Source organism: Manis pentadactyla, chromosome 4 (genome assembly GCF_030020395.1).
Source record: "Manis pentadactyla isolate mManPen7 chromosome 4, mManPen7.hap1, whole genome shotgun sequence".
Taxonomy (NCBI): domain Eukaryota; kingdom Metazoa; phylum Chordata; class Mammalia; order Pholidota; family Manidae; genus Manis; species Manis pentadactyla.
The window spans coordinates 167048204-167064993 of record NC_080022.1 but is presented as its reverse complement, the minus strand read 5'-3'; the positions used below and the strand labels follow the sequence as shown (position 1 = coordinate 167064993).

The window sequence follows — 16790 nt, the reverse complement described above, 5'->3', positions numbered from 1 at the left end:
TTTCCAAGCCTATAATGTTCAAGAAATAAAACCATCCACGTGTGGAAGTTCCCAACAGGCTGAATATGTAACAATGAAAGAGATGGAGGATTAGTGGCAAGACTTAATCAAGACAACAATCAAAGATTACAAATCTATAGTTTTATTAAGACAAAAACTGACACTGTGGTATGAAGTTTACATTTAAAGTTTTCACAGAAACCTAACACGTGCCTAAAGAGATTTTACAATGGCTTTCTAGATGCAAGTCTACACTATGTCAAAAACTGATGGATCTCGTGATTCAAGACAGCATTTTGTGTATTAGTTAATGCTTAGGATTAAAAAAATTTTTGTTTAATGTTTTAAAGTGAACCACTGGCCCAGTATGAAAGTTTAATCTCCTGAAACCAGGGCTTTTGAAGTCATTCAACTCGATGTGATTCAATGAACTTGTGCTGTCAGTGACGGAACCCTGACACCAATGGTTTCAGAGTCCAAAGTTCAAACAGAGAGGCTCCAAGAGTTTTCCTCCCTAAGAGCATGGCCCTTGTCTTTCTCTACTCTCCTACTTCCTCCCACCCTCTTCCCTTCCCCAAACACCTCAGCCAATGGCTTCAATGGACAAGCTGATTATTAACTTTATAATTGGAAAAGAAAGGGTCTTTTATCAATTTCAAGAATTAGCACCTCTACAACAGGACAATCTGCCTGTGTATATTCTCCAATAAAAGACTTGTCCTCCTCAACCAGTTTCCATCCCCAAAATGGCAGCTTTGGTAACTTATTAACTGGCTTAGTCCTTTGCTGGGAATAGCTTTAAGCTCAGGCAGGGCACACCTTGGCTTGTAAGTCTGAGGCATTCACAGCTTTTAAACAGTCTCTCGCAGTCCTCATTTAGGTTGCCAATGACATTTTTTGTGAAAAATATGCTGGCCATAGAACCGAATCATCATTGGTTGTTCTTTCCATTGTTTCAACCATTTCCCTAGTCAGGCCCCAAATTTTAAGAAAAATGATCCTACCCATCTCCCTTCCTTCCCATCCCACCCTTCCCACCCCAATAATATATCAGTAATAGCCAAAAACTACACACATGCTACGCTGTAAAAATGCAGAGTGAACACTATTGGGAAGAAGGCTGTGGGTTGTGGAGATGCTCTTTGAAGATCTACAGTACTTTTTGCTCTCCCACATACCCATTCTGCAAGTTTGTCCTTCATAGAAGGCCCTTTGCTTTCCCAGCAAAGTGCAGAATGGGTTGCCTTGAAACACTTGTCCTCTTTCCCCTCCACTGGGATGGGTGTGCAAACCATACAGCACAGAAAGGCTTTAAAGCACTTGGGCTGCTGTAGGGCACAGAAACTATACTGGCTCTTCAAAGGACATCTTCTCAAGCCACCTCTATGGTGTCAAGACAAGTAGAACTCCTTCCCTCCCCACTTGAAACCCACAGTCAAGATGTGACAGGGGCTGGTACTCAGAAAGTTAATTCTTGTCATCTTTTTTGTCATCATCCTCTGAGGGGTAGGAATGCCACGTCAGCCTTTCCTCATAGAAGGATATGACAACCTGTGGGCACTTGACATTGGCTTCCTTGGCAGGGACCAGGTCAGCCTCATCAGAGTTTTTCCTGCAGAACAAAAGCACAGACACACTTTAAGTCCAGATGCTGGTGGTCTTCTAACTTATATCACCCCGGGGACAGGGCTTTAAAAATATTAATTCCAGAAGAGCAGGCTAGGGAAGGGTGACAATGTGGCCCAAGCATCATTTACTGACAGCTTTTAGTCAAGTGACACCCTCAGAGATTGTCTGCTATTGAAAATGCCCTCTGGGTATCCATCAAAAGCTAGGTCACCTAATTCAACCTATCATAGCTGAACCTCTGGAAAAGGCTAGGCAAAGCATAACTCTCAGATTCTGTGGGCAGAACAGAGTCTACCACACTCTTCCAAAAGCCATATCACAGCTGCTAAGGGCCCATGCAGAGATCTTGGCTTTCTAACAGGATTTAATACCATTTGGATAATAAGACTCAATACTAATCTGGCAATGGCCTGAGCCCATGCAGGTGGACACGTTCTTGTGACTCATAATTATACTGTTTAACAATACCAACTGCCGTGCTCACACAGATATTCCGCAACTCCCATCTGAAAGGGGCTTCAACACTGGGAGGCAGAAAGGGACTGTTACATAATTCTCTGTATTTTTGATTTTTGAAATGTTTTTAAAATTTGAAAATTACATACATATTACAAGGAACTTAGGAGTAAGCCCCCTATCTTCAGGTCACTGGGAATGTCCTGCATGGAAATAGCAGCACAGGCTAGGCAGCAGAGATAGATGATGGGACCTCTCATAAGGCACCACCCAAGACTTCCAGAATCCCAGCAACAGGCAAACCGAAGTCACAGCCTCATGGAACCACAGAAGAGTACGCTGGTAAGATATGTTGTGAACAACAGACTCAAGTGGGAGGGAAGAGTAGTATAAATTAGGGGAGCCTAAAGCAGGCTGCCCCTTGTTGACAATTCAGCATCCTCTGAGGTAAATTCAGTCATTGTGAAAACACTGTACAGAGAAATATTTGCTATTTTTGTAAATGAACCACTCTCTAGGAAAATCACTTTAAAATGAGCTTGGTTTTATAAAGAACTTGCAACTGTATCTTAACATTACATTCAGCTATAATCTTTGCACACAGCATAGAGTCAAACAAAGAAGTGTAATCTTAAACAATATGGAGATACTACTCTAACTCAGACTGGTCACATGCAGAAAAAGTACATTTTAGTTGGAATGAATAACTCCTGGTATCATTCTTTCCCCCCACATGCAGCACCTTAAAAATTAACTTTTCTCCTACAGGCTAGCAATAAATTAGCTACAAGGAGGTCAGATTCACTAAACACTTAGGAAATGTGTAGAAGAAAATAAGGATTTAGCTAGTTGTGACACAGGATTTCAGTGGTGAAAAGTTGTGGCCTCTCTGGCCATCTTCTAAAGGAGAGGAATCAGTACAGATTATAAATTTCAGAGAAAGTTCTAGACTAGCAGAAGGATGAAGCCCCTAGAATGCTGCCTTTACTGGCAAAGGCTTAAACTCTTCACTCCTAATTTATATTTTAAGGACAATGATTGAGATCCATTATGGGGGATCAAAAGTATAAGCATTTCAACAAGCAAGAAAAAAGGAAAAAAGCTTTCTCTTTAGACAGAGTAGGGAAATAGAGAATTTTGGGTTATTACAGTTCTTAAGATTCTCAAGAAAATTGCTTTCATTAAGCTGTTTTGTGGAGTATTACTACTACTAATATTTATACTTACAATGGAAAAAAGTAGGCTTACTCTAAGCTCATTATAGTAAAGGGCCCTTGCTGACCCCTGCTGGATGACCCTGGAATTGAAGAATCTGCACAAATTGCAAAAGAATCTAATCAAGGACAAAGAAAAGCTACAGAAATTCTTTCCTAATTCTGAGAAGGTAACAGAATTTCTGATGCTGGGGCCAGCCCGATCTTTATTAAGGAGGTGGCAGAAGGGGAGGGTGGTTCGATCACATTTCATACTTCCCCCCCTTCATTTACAGAAGTGAAATGTGATTCCTCCCCATACCCTCTCCACTCTAGATTTTCTCCAACCTCCTAAAAAAACGGGCAAAGATCTGAGAATCCTAAGGGCCCCTACCTGTAACTCATGGGTCCGGGTTGGCAGTCAGGCTGAGGGTCACTATCGAAGGACTATGCCATCTTAAAGATTTCACACCTGGGCGACTGGTCCAGCTCTTTCCCTCTGGCATGGAACAGATGGGGAGAAGAAAAAAAACAACCACACAGAGCCACTGGCAGACTCACCATTTCATCAGGAACATGAGTTCTCCACTGGAGTCTGTAGCTCCAATAATCCTCTCCGGCTCCAAACCCCGGGCAAAGCCTCGTGGTTTTTCTGACTGTAAAAACAAGATGGACGGAATGATTTTAACTGTATGGGACTGTTACCCAGACTGGATTATCCCTCCGATTAATGTAATCAAAAACTCTTTTGCCAATATTTCACTAATACCTTGCCTCCAAGTCATAGGCCTTTTAGAATTCTTCTGAGTGGTTATTCCATCAAGGTCTGAAGTGCTTGAGGTTTTCCCACACATGAAAAGGGACACACATCAAGCAAAATAATGTTCACAATTGTTTCTTCAACCTCAAAAGAATGTACTAAGGAGCCCCACCTCAAATCTGTAATTATCACCAACACCGAAAATTCTCACTTTACAGGAGTGAATTCACTTGCAGGTATTGTTCCTGAACCTCGAATAAGAGTAGATTATGTGGCTTCATGAGTAAGCCCCCAAACATTTTGTAAGCATTAGACTTTCCAAGATTCCAGAAGGACTGAGAGACAGCTGTGAGGTCCAAGAAGCAGAGGAAACCAAAGAGCTTACATTACCTGGCTTTGGCTTCTTCGGCAGCAGTGTGAGTTGAGCTAGTACAAATTCTTACTTACCTCTTCTTTCTTCTTCTTTGGTTTGCTCTCCTCTCCCTTATCTTCAGAATCCGAGTCAGCTTTGCGCTTGCCTCCCTCTGACTTATCTGTCTCATGTGCTGTTTTCTGGGACTGTAAAAACTCAGCAATGAGGTCAGGGCAGTCCAGGTTCTCTTCTGGCTCCCACGTGTTGTCCTCACTGAAACCAGAGGGCACAGTGAATCACACTTTCCACTCAAAGTTAGCATCCTCATACTAAGGAGGCACACAGAAGAGCAAGCACTGGTATTCTTTGAAAAGAGGAGTTAATGATAATGAGTAACTAGACAGGTCTAAGACCAAGAACTTGGCAAAGCTGAAACTGACTGAGGGGCAGTGGGGAGCTTTATACAAATTAAAAGCTCAGAAACTTGCCTCCTTCAAAGGAAGATTACTTTCTCTTTGCAAACTTGGATCAGTCTAAGGCCACACATACAACTGCTCCTCAGAAATCACTGCCTTGTATTATAGCAATTTGTACATGCACATCGTTTTCCTAATTAGACTATAAGCCATGAAGGCCAGGCCTGAGTCACAGTGTACCATCAGAGCACTTTAGGCCCTGTCCATTACCAAACTCCTGAGAAACAGTGACTAAGTGAATTGATATATCTGCCCCAGTGAGACTTACTCTGAGAACCCCTTCCACTTAAGGAGGTATTCCACTTTGCCCTTTACCACTCGGCGGTCGAGAACTTTTTCCACCACATATTCCTCTTCCTCCTCCTCTAGCACCTCCTCCACTTTCTTCTTGTTTTGTTTTTTCCCCATAGTGCCCGCCAGCTTTCTGGTATAAAGGGTGACGCTGCTAAAATGATAAAGAAGATAAAAAGGACATCAGGGCACACTCTTCTTGGTTAGGTAACAACCAGAGACATCACAGATGACCTTATAATAGTGTGTGCTGTTTATATTAAATGTTATGCCTATTCATCTTCAATATACAATAAAGTTTTATGATATGTTCAGCTATAAAGTTAGTTTATAAAACAGCCCAATAATCTCACAGCAAAATGTCTTTATTCTGGCATATCCACTTAAACTTTTATATTTATTCTATCTAAGTTAAAAAAGTTCCTAATACCCCTTTCACTATAAAGAATAGTATCTAAGATATTTTAAATTGAAAGAAAAGCAACCCTCCTAAAAATAAGTGTATACATCAAATTTACATACATATGACCCTGGACAGGGTCTTATGTCTCTCCTATTCTCTGAATGCTTCCCATTTCACCACAGTACTGGATTTGAATATTTATGGTTGGAAATAGCTTGTCCTATTTATTAAACAGCTAGGTTAATTTTATCTTTTATACATTAATATACAATCTTCTGCATTGTTAAAACACCCTCTCTTTTAAGTCCCTTTTATGTTCTTTATGTAGTCTTTTCTGAATGACACCACCAACTTACAATTTCTAAGTTCTTGTTAACATCTTATTCAACTTAGTTTATTTCTAAGGCTGAGAACGACTCATAAAAATGACACGATAACCATGAAATTCTCTAACCTGGGGTACTGCAATAATTTGGAAAATAAGTGGAAAAAAGGTAATTATCACAGATACTAGAATCTGAGTTTATTCTTTAGTAAAATACATCATCGGGCTGGGCAATCGCTAAGGTTTTTCCAATGCTCAAATTCTAGTCCACTATAAATCCATTTTCTTCAGTTCTTCACCCAAATCTTGAGTGCTGGTTAGGCTTAAAGCTTTAGGATTACCAATTTGCGTCAGTAGGTGGCACCATAAGATATCAACATAACAAAAACTGATCTACAAAACTGGCCAAAATAGACAAACTGATGGATCACAATTGTCCAGAATTAGCTACAAAGAATCGAGAGTATATCAGATGATTCAAGACAAGAAAGTAGTTACTACACTTGAATTTAAGACAATGCCGATTTGGGGTTAAACAGGTTGTTCTAGCATCCTTGGAAAAAGGAGTGTTACTAGCCTAAAGAGAAAACTCTTAAGTATTTTTAAACAGGTATGTAGAGATACAACACATTTTAGAAAGAGTCCACCTATAAACTACACAAAGTATAATAAACTTTTCATCAAGTCCAGCTCATCATTATGAGCCACCTGTATTATCTGCAGATGCTTAGGTCTACACTCCAGATAGTCCCATGTCTGCATATGTGAGCAATGCTGACGTACTAATATAACAAACATTTTTTGTCTAGAAATTTCTAGGCATTGCTGGACACTGGAGGTTGAAGAGAGGTAAGAAATGGTCCTTGCCTTCTTGAAACCTGATGTCTGATAAGAAAAAAGTAGACTCCTCTTCCCACTAAGGGTATGCTGAACTTTTGGTGAGTGGCAAAAAAAAAAAGTCTTCTGGGGTGCTCTTAGTGTGGCCCAAGGAAACAGCCAAGGCCCTTGTCCACACAGTTCAGAACGTATTATCTGTGCCAAAATACTCCTCTTCTCCATTTATACACTGAAGATTGCTTTGCTTTACTTCCCTCCTCAACCCCTGTCTTTCAGAGAAAGTGCCACATGAGTCTTCCTTTCCTTCCATTACAAAACAGACTCATCACTGGACTGAATGTAATCCTTGACTAATTCTCAGCTAGCTTCATTATGCATTTTATTCAGAGGCTGTGCTTCTTCCTGGACGGAGATGTTTCCAGGTTTTCAGAATTCTGATTGCCACATGAGCTGTTTTTTTAATGAGAAAAGAAGTATCTAAATTTCCTTTTGGAAAAACGCAGTGGTGTTTTTCTCCCAAGAACAAGTGCTACTTCTTGTTTGCTTCCCTGAAGGACTGTGCAAGATCCATGATGGCCTTTGGTTAAAATGCAGAGAAAAACTGACAGTCATCTTTAGACAGCAAAGACCACTACAACTCCCTACATTAATTTGGACTTGGAAAGTGGAAGATATTCAATAGACAGAAGGGAAACCAAAAACAGTAACTGTTTGCAAACAATCTCCCTTCCAAGTAATTAAATTTAAGAAAGGAAAGGCATTCTATCACTATGGCTTCAGAATTCAGAGCTATTTAAGGCTCCGTGTTATCTACATTAATAGCTGTATTTGTCTTAAATTCACAACAAGAAACAGCATTGAATACTGCCCATATGATCCTGCTACTTTGAACCAAAGTGTCAGGACAGTCTCTGGTTTATTATCTTTGGCTACTGTAGGCCTCTCTCTCCTTTTCATTAGCATGGCTCCAAGGATGAAGAGTCTTGTAATGGTGTAAGAATGTAAGCCTTTAGGTTGGGTAAGGAAAACCTCCCCAATGGGAAAACCTGCAGTAAGACCTCTTGATTTTCATCTTTACTCACTTAACTCATTGAACTAAGAGCAACCCAAGTAAGTGAAGAATGTAGGAAACAGACTCCTGCTGCTCTCTGAGCTTTTAAAACTGGCTCATCCTAGCATCTACCTCCAGGTACTGGATTATTTATATTGGAGATTCTCAGCCAAGCTTCCCATTATGAGTTTTTCCTTATTTATAGGTAGTTTTCTAGGGTCCCAAGTAAACTGCCTGTCAAAATTAGTAGAGAAGTGGATTAAATACACAACCCACTCCTTTCTATAGATACTAGCACCTTCGGAAGAGCCAAGAGCCTCCTTGCAACACGCCAATTATTCTCACACAGTTTCCAAATATATTATTTCAACAGAAACCCCCACTCCCCAAATACGGCAGTCTCCAAACACCAGCAGGGACTTCTGGAAGGTGGGCTCTCAACTGGAATTGCTTGGCAAGGAAATTTCAAAGTAACTCCGATCAGTGTAGCAGCACAACGGAAAAGAAAAATGCCTTTGGTGAACACTATTGCCACTTCCTTTAAGCACCCTGGCAACCAAATTGTGGTATTAGAAGTGTCATAATCATTGAACAAAGGGCCAAAGATACGATTGAATATCACAAGAGATAAACACAAGGGCAAAGAGTTCTAGATTAATTCAAAAGTCTTAATCTTTGGACAAGTCTTCTTAAGGCTTATCACAATGCTGCAGACAAAAAACTATTTAATTAAGCTGCTATAACTTTTCTCTAAGTATTTACTGGGTATGCTACATTTTAAGATGCCTAAAAAAAAATAACATTTTACATTTGTATTGCACTTTACAATTTACAAAGTGCTACCACTTTATTTAATCTGACCCTGTAAACCACCTTGTGAAACAAGCCATTCAGATGTTATCGACACCTATTTAACAGTATAGATTTACAGGAAATACATCACCTAAGGTCACACAATTAACAAAGAAAAGAGCACGGCCCTTTAGTAAGGACGAGCTGGTAAGAGCACTGCTGCACACACAGAATTAGGAGCGGGCTACAGACCTACAGGGAGACTTCCCTCCAGCCTGTACAAGAAAAGGACAGAGAGGTCTCTTGAGGCAGATCCTCCCTACTGTTTGTCATCAGTAAGTAAGGAAGTGACTGATAATGATTTTCTTTCAGAAAAGACCTTGGAAGGTATGGCTGCTAAAAAACCAATGATTTTTAATTGGTTACCAGAACACGAAGGTTCTGGTAATTAAATAAATTAGCGGGCAGCACCAAAGCTTGGTTTTTAGTGGCCCAGCAGTCCTGAGTCTTTTAAATTGACAAGTGCTAGATGGTACAGAATTTCTGAAGTTAAACACCTAGCAAGTAAAGCTGGAGAACCACTGAGAAAACACCAATCTTAAGAAACCAGAATTCACTTATAGTGTCTCATTGAATTTAGGAGTGGCGTAAATGTGAAGCCAGTCATGAACTCATAGGACACTGCTGCCAAACTCATGAACATTTTTCTCTTTTAAGAGAAAAGAAGAGCCCTGCTGAGATTCTCCTCACACACACTCCACTCCTGTAGTTTAGGTGGTAGAAAATGAAAAGGAGGAACAATGCTACTTAAAGACAGGAGGCAATGAAGTATCAGATACAAGACTAGGTAGGCATTTTGTTTTGTTTTTAGGCATTGAGTAGTTGGTACAGCAAAAGCTACCAATGTGGGCCTTTCTCCTGGTCATCATACACAAATTATAAATGGTTACCCAGAAACTCCCATACTGATTTCTTGCAAGCTTGAAAAATCCAACTGTAGATGTAAGGACAAGGAAACATCTACAGACCTCTGAAAACAAACCAGTAGGGCTTTTAGCTAAATGTTAAGGCAAAGCACTTAAAATGTTGGTTTGGTAAGGTGACCATCTTTACTAAGAAAGAATTCACGGGAAAGTAGACCTTGAGAACTTTCACTTATATGAAAATGAGAATCACTTACGGAGTTTACAATTACAGATGCCATATCCAATGAATCAGAAAGTAGGATATATTATTCCTAAAACATATTTTGCATTTTTAATTGTAATTTAATATACGTGTTCACATTAATAATACAGGAAATCAAAGTTTCCTGGCAACAAACTTATCAAAGCCTGTTTTTGTACTATATATATAAACACAGCTATACATATGTGAAAATAGATACAGTTCTACAACTTGCCTTTTTATATAATGACTTTTATATAATGAACATTTTTCCATAAAGATTAACAGTTGCATAGTATTTCATATTGTACATACACACCATACCCTAACCATTCACCTAGTGATGAAAATTTGGATTGTTTCCAGTTTTTGATTATCACAAACAATGTTGCTTTGACCATGGCATCTACATCTTTAAAAGCTCCCCAGGTGATCTGATGCACATTCTGGGATTAAAGCCATTGCTTTAAGAGGACTGGCAGAAACTACATTCCTCAAGTCAAATTATACACATCATAGCAGACATAAATCAATTCTTACAGTTAGTGAAAAGACAGGTGAACATTTTATTTTCTTCATAAAATTTAGAGTAAGGCTGGAGCAATAAGTAAAACTGATGTTCTTGAAAACAAAATCTACTCTATATCACATTCAATATCATTCAATCTAGACCTTTTCTGCATTAGCAATGAAATTCAAAGAGCACTGCCTAAAGGATCCTCATAGTTCCTTTCACCAGGAGAGGTAGTCTGAGTACCAGAAGCATATCTTTCCCATCTATTCAAAACAACTTCATGCCTATAGGCAGTTATATATATATTTACTGCATAACTCAGTTTCCTCATTGGTAAAAGAGGTGTTTAACAACCCTCATGGGATTCCTTTGAGGTGAGCTTTTATGACCTCTGGAATTAATTGCCTATTTATACATTTGCATATAGGCCCTACTTCATTCTATTATTTACTGCTTTAAGCTTAAGAATAGCTCTCTGAAATCCAGTGCATGAAGAATGCAGTGAGGAAACACCACTTTTGTGTCATGTATACAGATGAAAGTCAAGACTAGGTTTTTCAAATCAGCAGGGCAGCTCCAGAACACACACTCAAGGACCCAGGTCTGGTTGTTATGAATGAACCAATAATTACAAAACAGAGAAGTCAAGATCTCATTTCTGGAAGAATAAGAGAGAAGAACTGCCAGAAACTGAGAAATCACATTTCATATACTTAAAATGTAGAATTTCTTGTGCTCTTCCTTTTATCTGGCCCAGGCAGGAAAATAAAGTAAGCACAGCTCTTCTAGTAAATGGCAAAAGGAATATATCTTCCTATGTAGATAGATACAATAGGTGAGAAAAAGGAAGTAAATTCTGGATACAAACAATGGAAAAGTTAAAATAGTTTATTTACAAAAGAATTTTAAGATTTCTGAAGATCTATGTAAATACCAAAAATCAGTTTTGATGATCCATACAGTAAAATTCTGTAACAAACTTCAGAGGTTGGATTTCAGGCTCAGATTTTATGTATTAACTTGTTTGTAGAACCTATCACTCAATTAAGTAAATGGTCTTTCTGAGAATTCATATAGCTTTTACTGAGTTTAAAACAAAAACATTACAATCATCCTTGATTTCTTTCTACTCATGCTCCATATCCACCCTCTTAATAAATCCTGTTGATCTTCATTATCTTATCTTTAATTCATACATTTTTCTAGCTCCACTAAACTCATCCTATTCCAAGCTACCATCATCTCTTGCTGCATACTTCCTAACCCAATTCTTTCTCAATACCAGACACTGATTTAAAAATATAGATCTTGTCTTATCATTACTTGTAAATGAGCTGAAGATCACTGCACATAACCTTGCAAAAAGAATCAATCACACCCTGTCCTTTGCTCCATTCTTCACTTGACCAATTCCCTTAGCTAAAATGTCACCATCAGAAGCTTCCCTGAAGCCCCAGACTAGGTTCAGGTTACTGTTCCTGTGAACATGCTCCTACAGTATTCATTCATTTAACAATCACCTACTGGACACATCATTATGTGTAAGGTCCCAGAAAAATGGGAATAAAGAGATAGATTGAAAAAAAAAAATCACCAGCCTTTTACGAGTTTATATTCTAATATGGAGGAATGAGCACGAGTGGCAGTGTGTACATGCATACATGTGCAGAGCACAGCACAGACAATAAACAACAAAACTAGTGATAAATGCTATGAAGAAAATACCATTAGATTAACTAACTTTTAAACAGATAACTGAATGACAGATGAGACACTTGGCAAAAAATCAGAGAAACACACCAAGTTTAGGGAATAATTGATTCAAAGTCCCCAAGTGAGAAGAGCTTGCTTTATCTGAGGAATGGAAATATGGTCAGACAGAAAAAGCTAGACTGAGGATGTGGCAGGCAAGGACCAGATGGTAATTATGGTACAGAAACTCCCTACTCCCTTCCTTCTTTCATCTATCTCCTTTTTCCATTCCTTGTTTTCCTTCCCCCTCTTTTGCCTGTACCTTAGGTTTAACACCTAGTCATTAATGACTATAAAAGTTTACAAATACAGCTCTATCAGCTTTTGATACTATGCATTAAAAAAACAAATCAAATCAATAAGCATTTACTAAGAGTCTAGGTAGACTAGAGGGCAATCAACTCACCCTGATAACTCACAGGGACTCCCCCCTTCAGACCCAGGTAAATGGAGTGTTTAGTCAGGCCAGTGGGATAGTATGCAGACACACAAGACATACACACTTTTGAGGATCCCTTAAAGGTAAGTAATAACACAGCACTAACATTTATTGAATACTTAAAACTTAATGCATATAAAGGCACTTAATTCAAGCCTCATAATTCTATTAAGCCCTTTCCACAAATGAGGAAACTAAGGCTTGCTGAAGCAAAGAAAGTATCTCAACAGTACACACAGAACCAGGACTCAAAGGTAGAAACATACAAAAGGTAAACAATGCAAGTTGAAGTTCATTTCAATAAGAGAAAGGACAAGAGTATGTATGAGCAAAAGAAATGTAAGCAGTAATAAGTAGCCAAAAAAGCACTACAGGGGCTTACAGAAAAGCTTTTGAAAAGTTAGGATTGAAACCAGACTCCAACAGTATTTGAAAAGATGTACTGAAGGAGGGAAATTGGGCCCAAGGAAGTACTGTGAACAAAAGCGATGAGGCATGTCTGAAGTAGATGGTGTGTAAAACCAGCGTGGGTGGGAGCCGACTCAGTAGGAAAGTGGTACGTTAACTGTTGAAAAATTTTCTACCCTCCTCCTTAAAACAAAGGCCAAACTCCTCAGCGTAGCATCTAACACCCTTTGATTCCAACCATTCGGTACTCCTCCTCACTCACAAAACCTACATTCTTGTCAAAATACAAGATTATAACCTGAATACCCGCTCACTGCATGTTTTCTCCATGCAAGGCTTTGCCCATTAAAAAGTAGGCTCCTATCTAAGACCAGCACTCAAAACCCTACCCATCTTTCACCACCCAGCTTAAATGCTACTTTTTCCACGAAGTCTACTCAACCTAGCCAAATATTTATCTTCTGCAGCTCCCAAAGCGTTTTGCTTCTATTTTCACTCACACAATTAAAGGTACGTCTGGGCCCAGGGTAAGGTGTTGAACCCTAATGAATATGGATATCTGACTCAGGGAATAGAAGTCCAAAGCTGTCAGCTTCTTAGGAAATGATCAGCAAGCTGAATTTGATCTACAAGCCCTAAAAGGAAAACAAAGGAAACAGTACCTTTGCCTATCAGCATTAGCAACTACATACCAGTCTTCAAAAGGCAGGTGAAGGCATGTGTAGTATACTCAATTTGTAGTCCTCCTAACTCATGTTTCTAAACTGCTTTTAGTCTCTTAGCTGTGGCTGTTTGTGAGGCAAATGCTTTCCAGATTTAAAACTTTACTGAGCAGAAAACAAGAACTGCCATACATGCAGCGAACAGCAGTTTCATTTTTAAAGGAATCCCTGCCCTTGAAATCTAGGATCTAGAAATAGAAAGTTGGTGTGTTTGAATATAATTAGGATTTTATCTTAGATTGTATCCAGAAACTTGGCTAACCCCCTCTCAGTATGTTAATGTGTATCAAACTATATATATAGCTTTGGGTTGAGAGGCCAAAGGGATCTGCAAATATTAGGACACAGTCATGCCTGAAGCAAATCTTTTAGTTTAAGATGAAATAAGAATGAATAGAAAGCTAGACCAGAATTATGACTAAGTTGGAATTAAAAGTAGATATCAAAGCATTCACAGATAACAAAACCTGATTCGACACTAACTTCTCAAATACCATAGTTCTGTCAGGCCCTCAGTATGTTTGTTAGCTATTATTAAAGAGTCACAGCAAACTAGATCGCCCCCTTTCGGTCTGCAAAAACAAAATTGAAAGTCAGGAAAGATTTAATAACTGTTAAATTCAAATACCGACATGATACGAATTTTGCCCGTATTTGACTAACTTTTCCAATTAATCTTAAGAAGGCTGCTCAGTTTTTCAATAGACATTGCTATTGGGAAAATACTTACTATTTGATTTTATACAAAGGGCAGAAAAGTTTTCAAGATACTTTTAAAACAGAAAATGTTCAAACTATATAACAGCATGCTGTTGAAACCCAGAACCAGGCGCCTCTCCTCATCTTGGCCTAAGGTATTTAAAATTGTCACCTGCACAATCTGCACACCTTTTCTGTATTTGGTACCAGGGTGAATATATTAAAAGTTGAGGCAAAGGACAAGCATGCCAAGGGCTTCAGTTTTACTGTGTTCAATGTCACATATCAAAGACAGGTAAACTGATTACATAAATGCACATTAATTCACTCCGCTAACAAATGGAATTATCAGAAAGGATCCCAAATACCCTAGCTGTTCATTCAACAATTAGAATGGCCTACTATGTGCCAGACACTTCGATAAACAACCATGGACCCCGACTTATGTGAGCCCATAAACTACATTCTCATTTTATCCCAAAAACTCTTCAGAGAAATAACTTATGAAGTGAAAAGTTACCCAGTCTTATGTAAATCTGTCACACCACCAGAGAGAGCATAAGAAAAAGGGAGATTTTGATGGGTATACTATGAGATGACAAAAATGCATCAATTCTCTTTTTAAAGTGTGACTTGAAAAACTTTTTCCTAGTCCCTAATGGGCACCAGAAGATACAATGGTAGCGTCTTTCCTTTAGACATATGGTTAGAAAAATATTAGTATCTCATAGTAAAAAATGCAGAGGGCAAGGGTACCTTATTTGGTCTCCTTTAATCAGTAAGCTTGAAGCACCAGGCTACACACTATTTACATTTTTAATTAAAAACAATTTAAGCTACAGCAGCCAATGAAGCTGCTACAGGGAAAATCGGAAATAACTGAAGATCCTCAACTGTTCTAAAGCTTTCTTACGGTTCGACCAGTTCCAAAAAGTTACCCTTCAATCGTATTACTTTCCATATGAATGTCCGTAAGCACAGAGACAGGAACACAGGAACTAATTTCATCTGTTTTCACGCTTCTATTCCTAACTGCTGACAGGATTCTCCACACATTTGAGGACGATACCTTACGCCTGGCCAGAGGTTCTAGTATTAACTGCTTTTTCTAAACTCCACCTTAATTGTGTTAAACCAATACACGACTGAATATAACACCAATCCATGAAATACATTCACCCGAAGCTTTGAAAAATGGGTAAAATACTGCTCACTTTGTATTCAAGTTTTCCAACTAGGAAAGGCTGGCTAAAACACTTAAGAGCCCAAGTAAAAACATCTCAGGAACTTTTCCTCTCCCAGTTTCCCATATCATCTCACAATCTGTCTCAGTAACTTCACTTCACTCCTTAAATATTAACTCATCTACACATTTCTACAGTGTCACTAACCCTTCGTGACCAGTAACGATCCCAGATAAAAACTTGCGGAACTGATTTTGAATCAAAGAAAGAGCCGCACTTGGTCTTTTTAGCTCCCTAAAGGAATCATGGAGTGAAGGTGGCAGAAAACCCGGGAAAAGGAAGAAGGCGTGTTCCACACTCTCTGCACACATTATTTTTACGGGCCTGCCCACTGCATAAGGACCATCAAGTGAGAGCTGCCGATTTTCCCCTCTTCTCTTCACACATTACAGAAATACCGTCGGGACCTCCGCCCTACTTATCCTAATAGTTCTTCCCTCTCTAGAGCCAAGCCAGGATAGTAACTGCCCCTCCACTCCTAGACTCCTATTTATTCAACAGTTCTCCCCAAATAGTGCACCTTGGGCTGCCAATAGCACACCGAGTGCTTGGCCCTTGCCGAAGAGCGTCAATCTCTGGTTCCGGACACACTGCCCCTCCCTCTCCATCCTTCCCGCGCCTCGCGCCCGACCGCTTTCGTCCGGCGGGAACTCGGCGCGGGAAGCGCGGAACTCGGGCGCGTTACCCGCTTCCTACCTCCGCCTTGAGCGCGCGGCCCCTCACCCAAGGCTCCCGCCACCACCGCGCGCCTCCCCCCGCCTCTAGCAGGCCGTTTACCTCAGAGCAGCGCCCAAGAGCCCGAGAGGAATCGGTGCTGCGCTAGTGGCGCGTCGCGTCGGTACCGCCGGGGCAGTGGCTCCCAAAAAAGTAACAAGCACGGTGGCCGCGGTCAAGCCCCTCACTGAAGCGGCGTACCGCAGGTCCCGGCCAACGGCCCTCCCCTCTGCCGAACAAAAGAGCCTCGCACTCGGCGCTGCCCGCCGCCCGCACCGCGCAGGCGCGACGACCCTCCGCACAGCACTGTGGGACCTGGAGTCCGTCCAAGACTACAAGAACCGACGTGCTGCGCGCGTCCTACGCCGCCGCGCACGGTGTGCGAAGGACTCAAGGAGTTTTGGTTTTTAAAGTAAAGGTACCCAAGCGACCGTGAAAGCTGCAATCTAGAAAATTAGAACATGTAGTTTTACAAGCGAGCCCCTTGGTGCTTGTTTCCAAAACTCAACCACTTCTGGACAGTAATTCACATTCTCGAAATGTTTGAATCTTAACGGCTTCTCACG

The 16790-nt window shown here is 40.0% G+C and overlaps 1 protein-coding gene across 1 annotated transcript; it reads right to left on the bottom strand.

Moving 5' to 3' along the window:
- Positions 1-121: 121 nt before the first annotated feature.
- On the bottom strand, positions 122-16514 carry CBX1 (chromobox 1). The gene is made up of 5 exons (XM_036879633.2): positions 16288-16514; positions 5135-5311; positions 4486-4663; positions 3840-3934; positions 122-1612 (listed from the first exon to the last, which is right to left on the bottom strand). The coding sequence occupies exons 2-5, from the start codon at positions 5272-5274 to the stop codon at positions 1468-1470; spliced, it is 558 nt and encodes a 185-aa protein (XP_036735528.1). The 5' UTR covers positions 5275-5311; positions 16288-16514; the 3' UTR covers positions 122-1467.
- Positions 16515-16790: the final 276 nt, after the last annotated feature.

Bases quoted from the DNA above. Each gene is read 5' to 3' on its own strand.
- CBX1 (XM_036879633.2), bottom strand. From the start codon at position 5,274: ATGGGGAAAAAACAAAACAAGAAGAAAGTGGAGGAGGTGCTAGAGGAG. The intron at 4,664-5,134 runs GTAAGTCTCACT...CTCTGGTTTCAG, and splicing joins AAGTGGAAGGGGTTCTCAGA to TGAGGACAACACGTGGGAGC. The intron at 3,935-4,485 runs GTAAGTAAGAAT...TTGTTTTTACAG, and splicing joins CAAAGAAGAAGAAAGAAGAG to TCAGAAAAACCACGAGGCTT.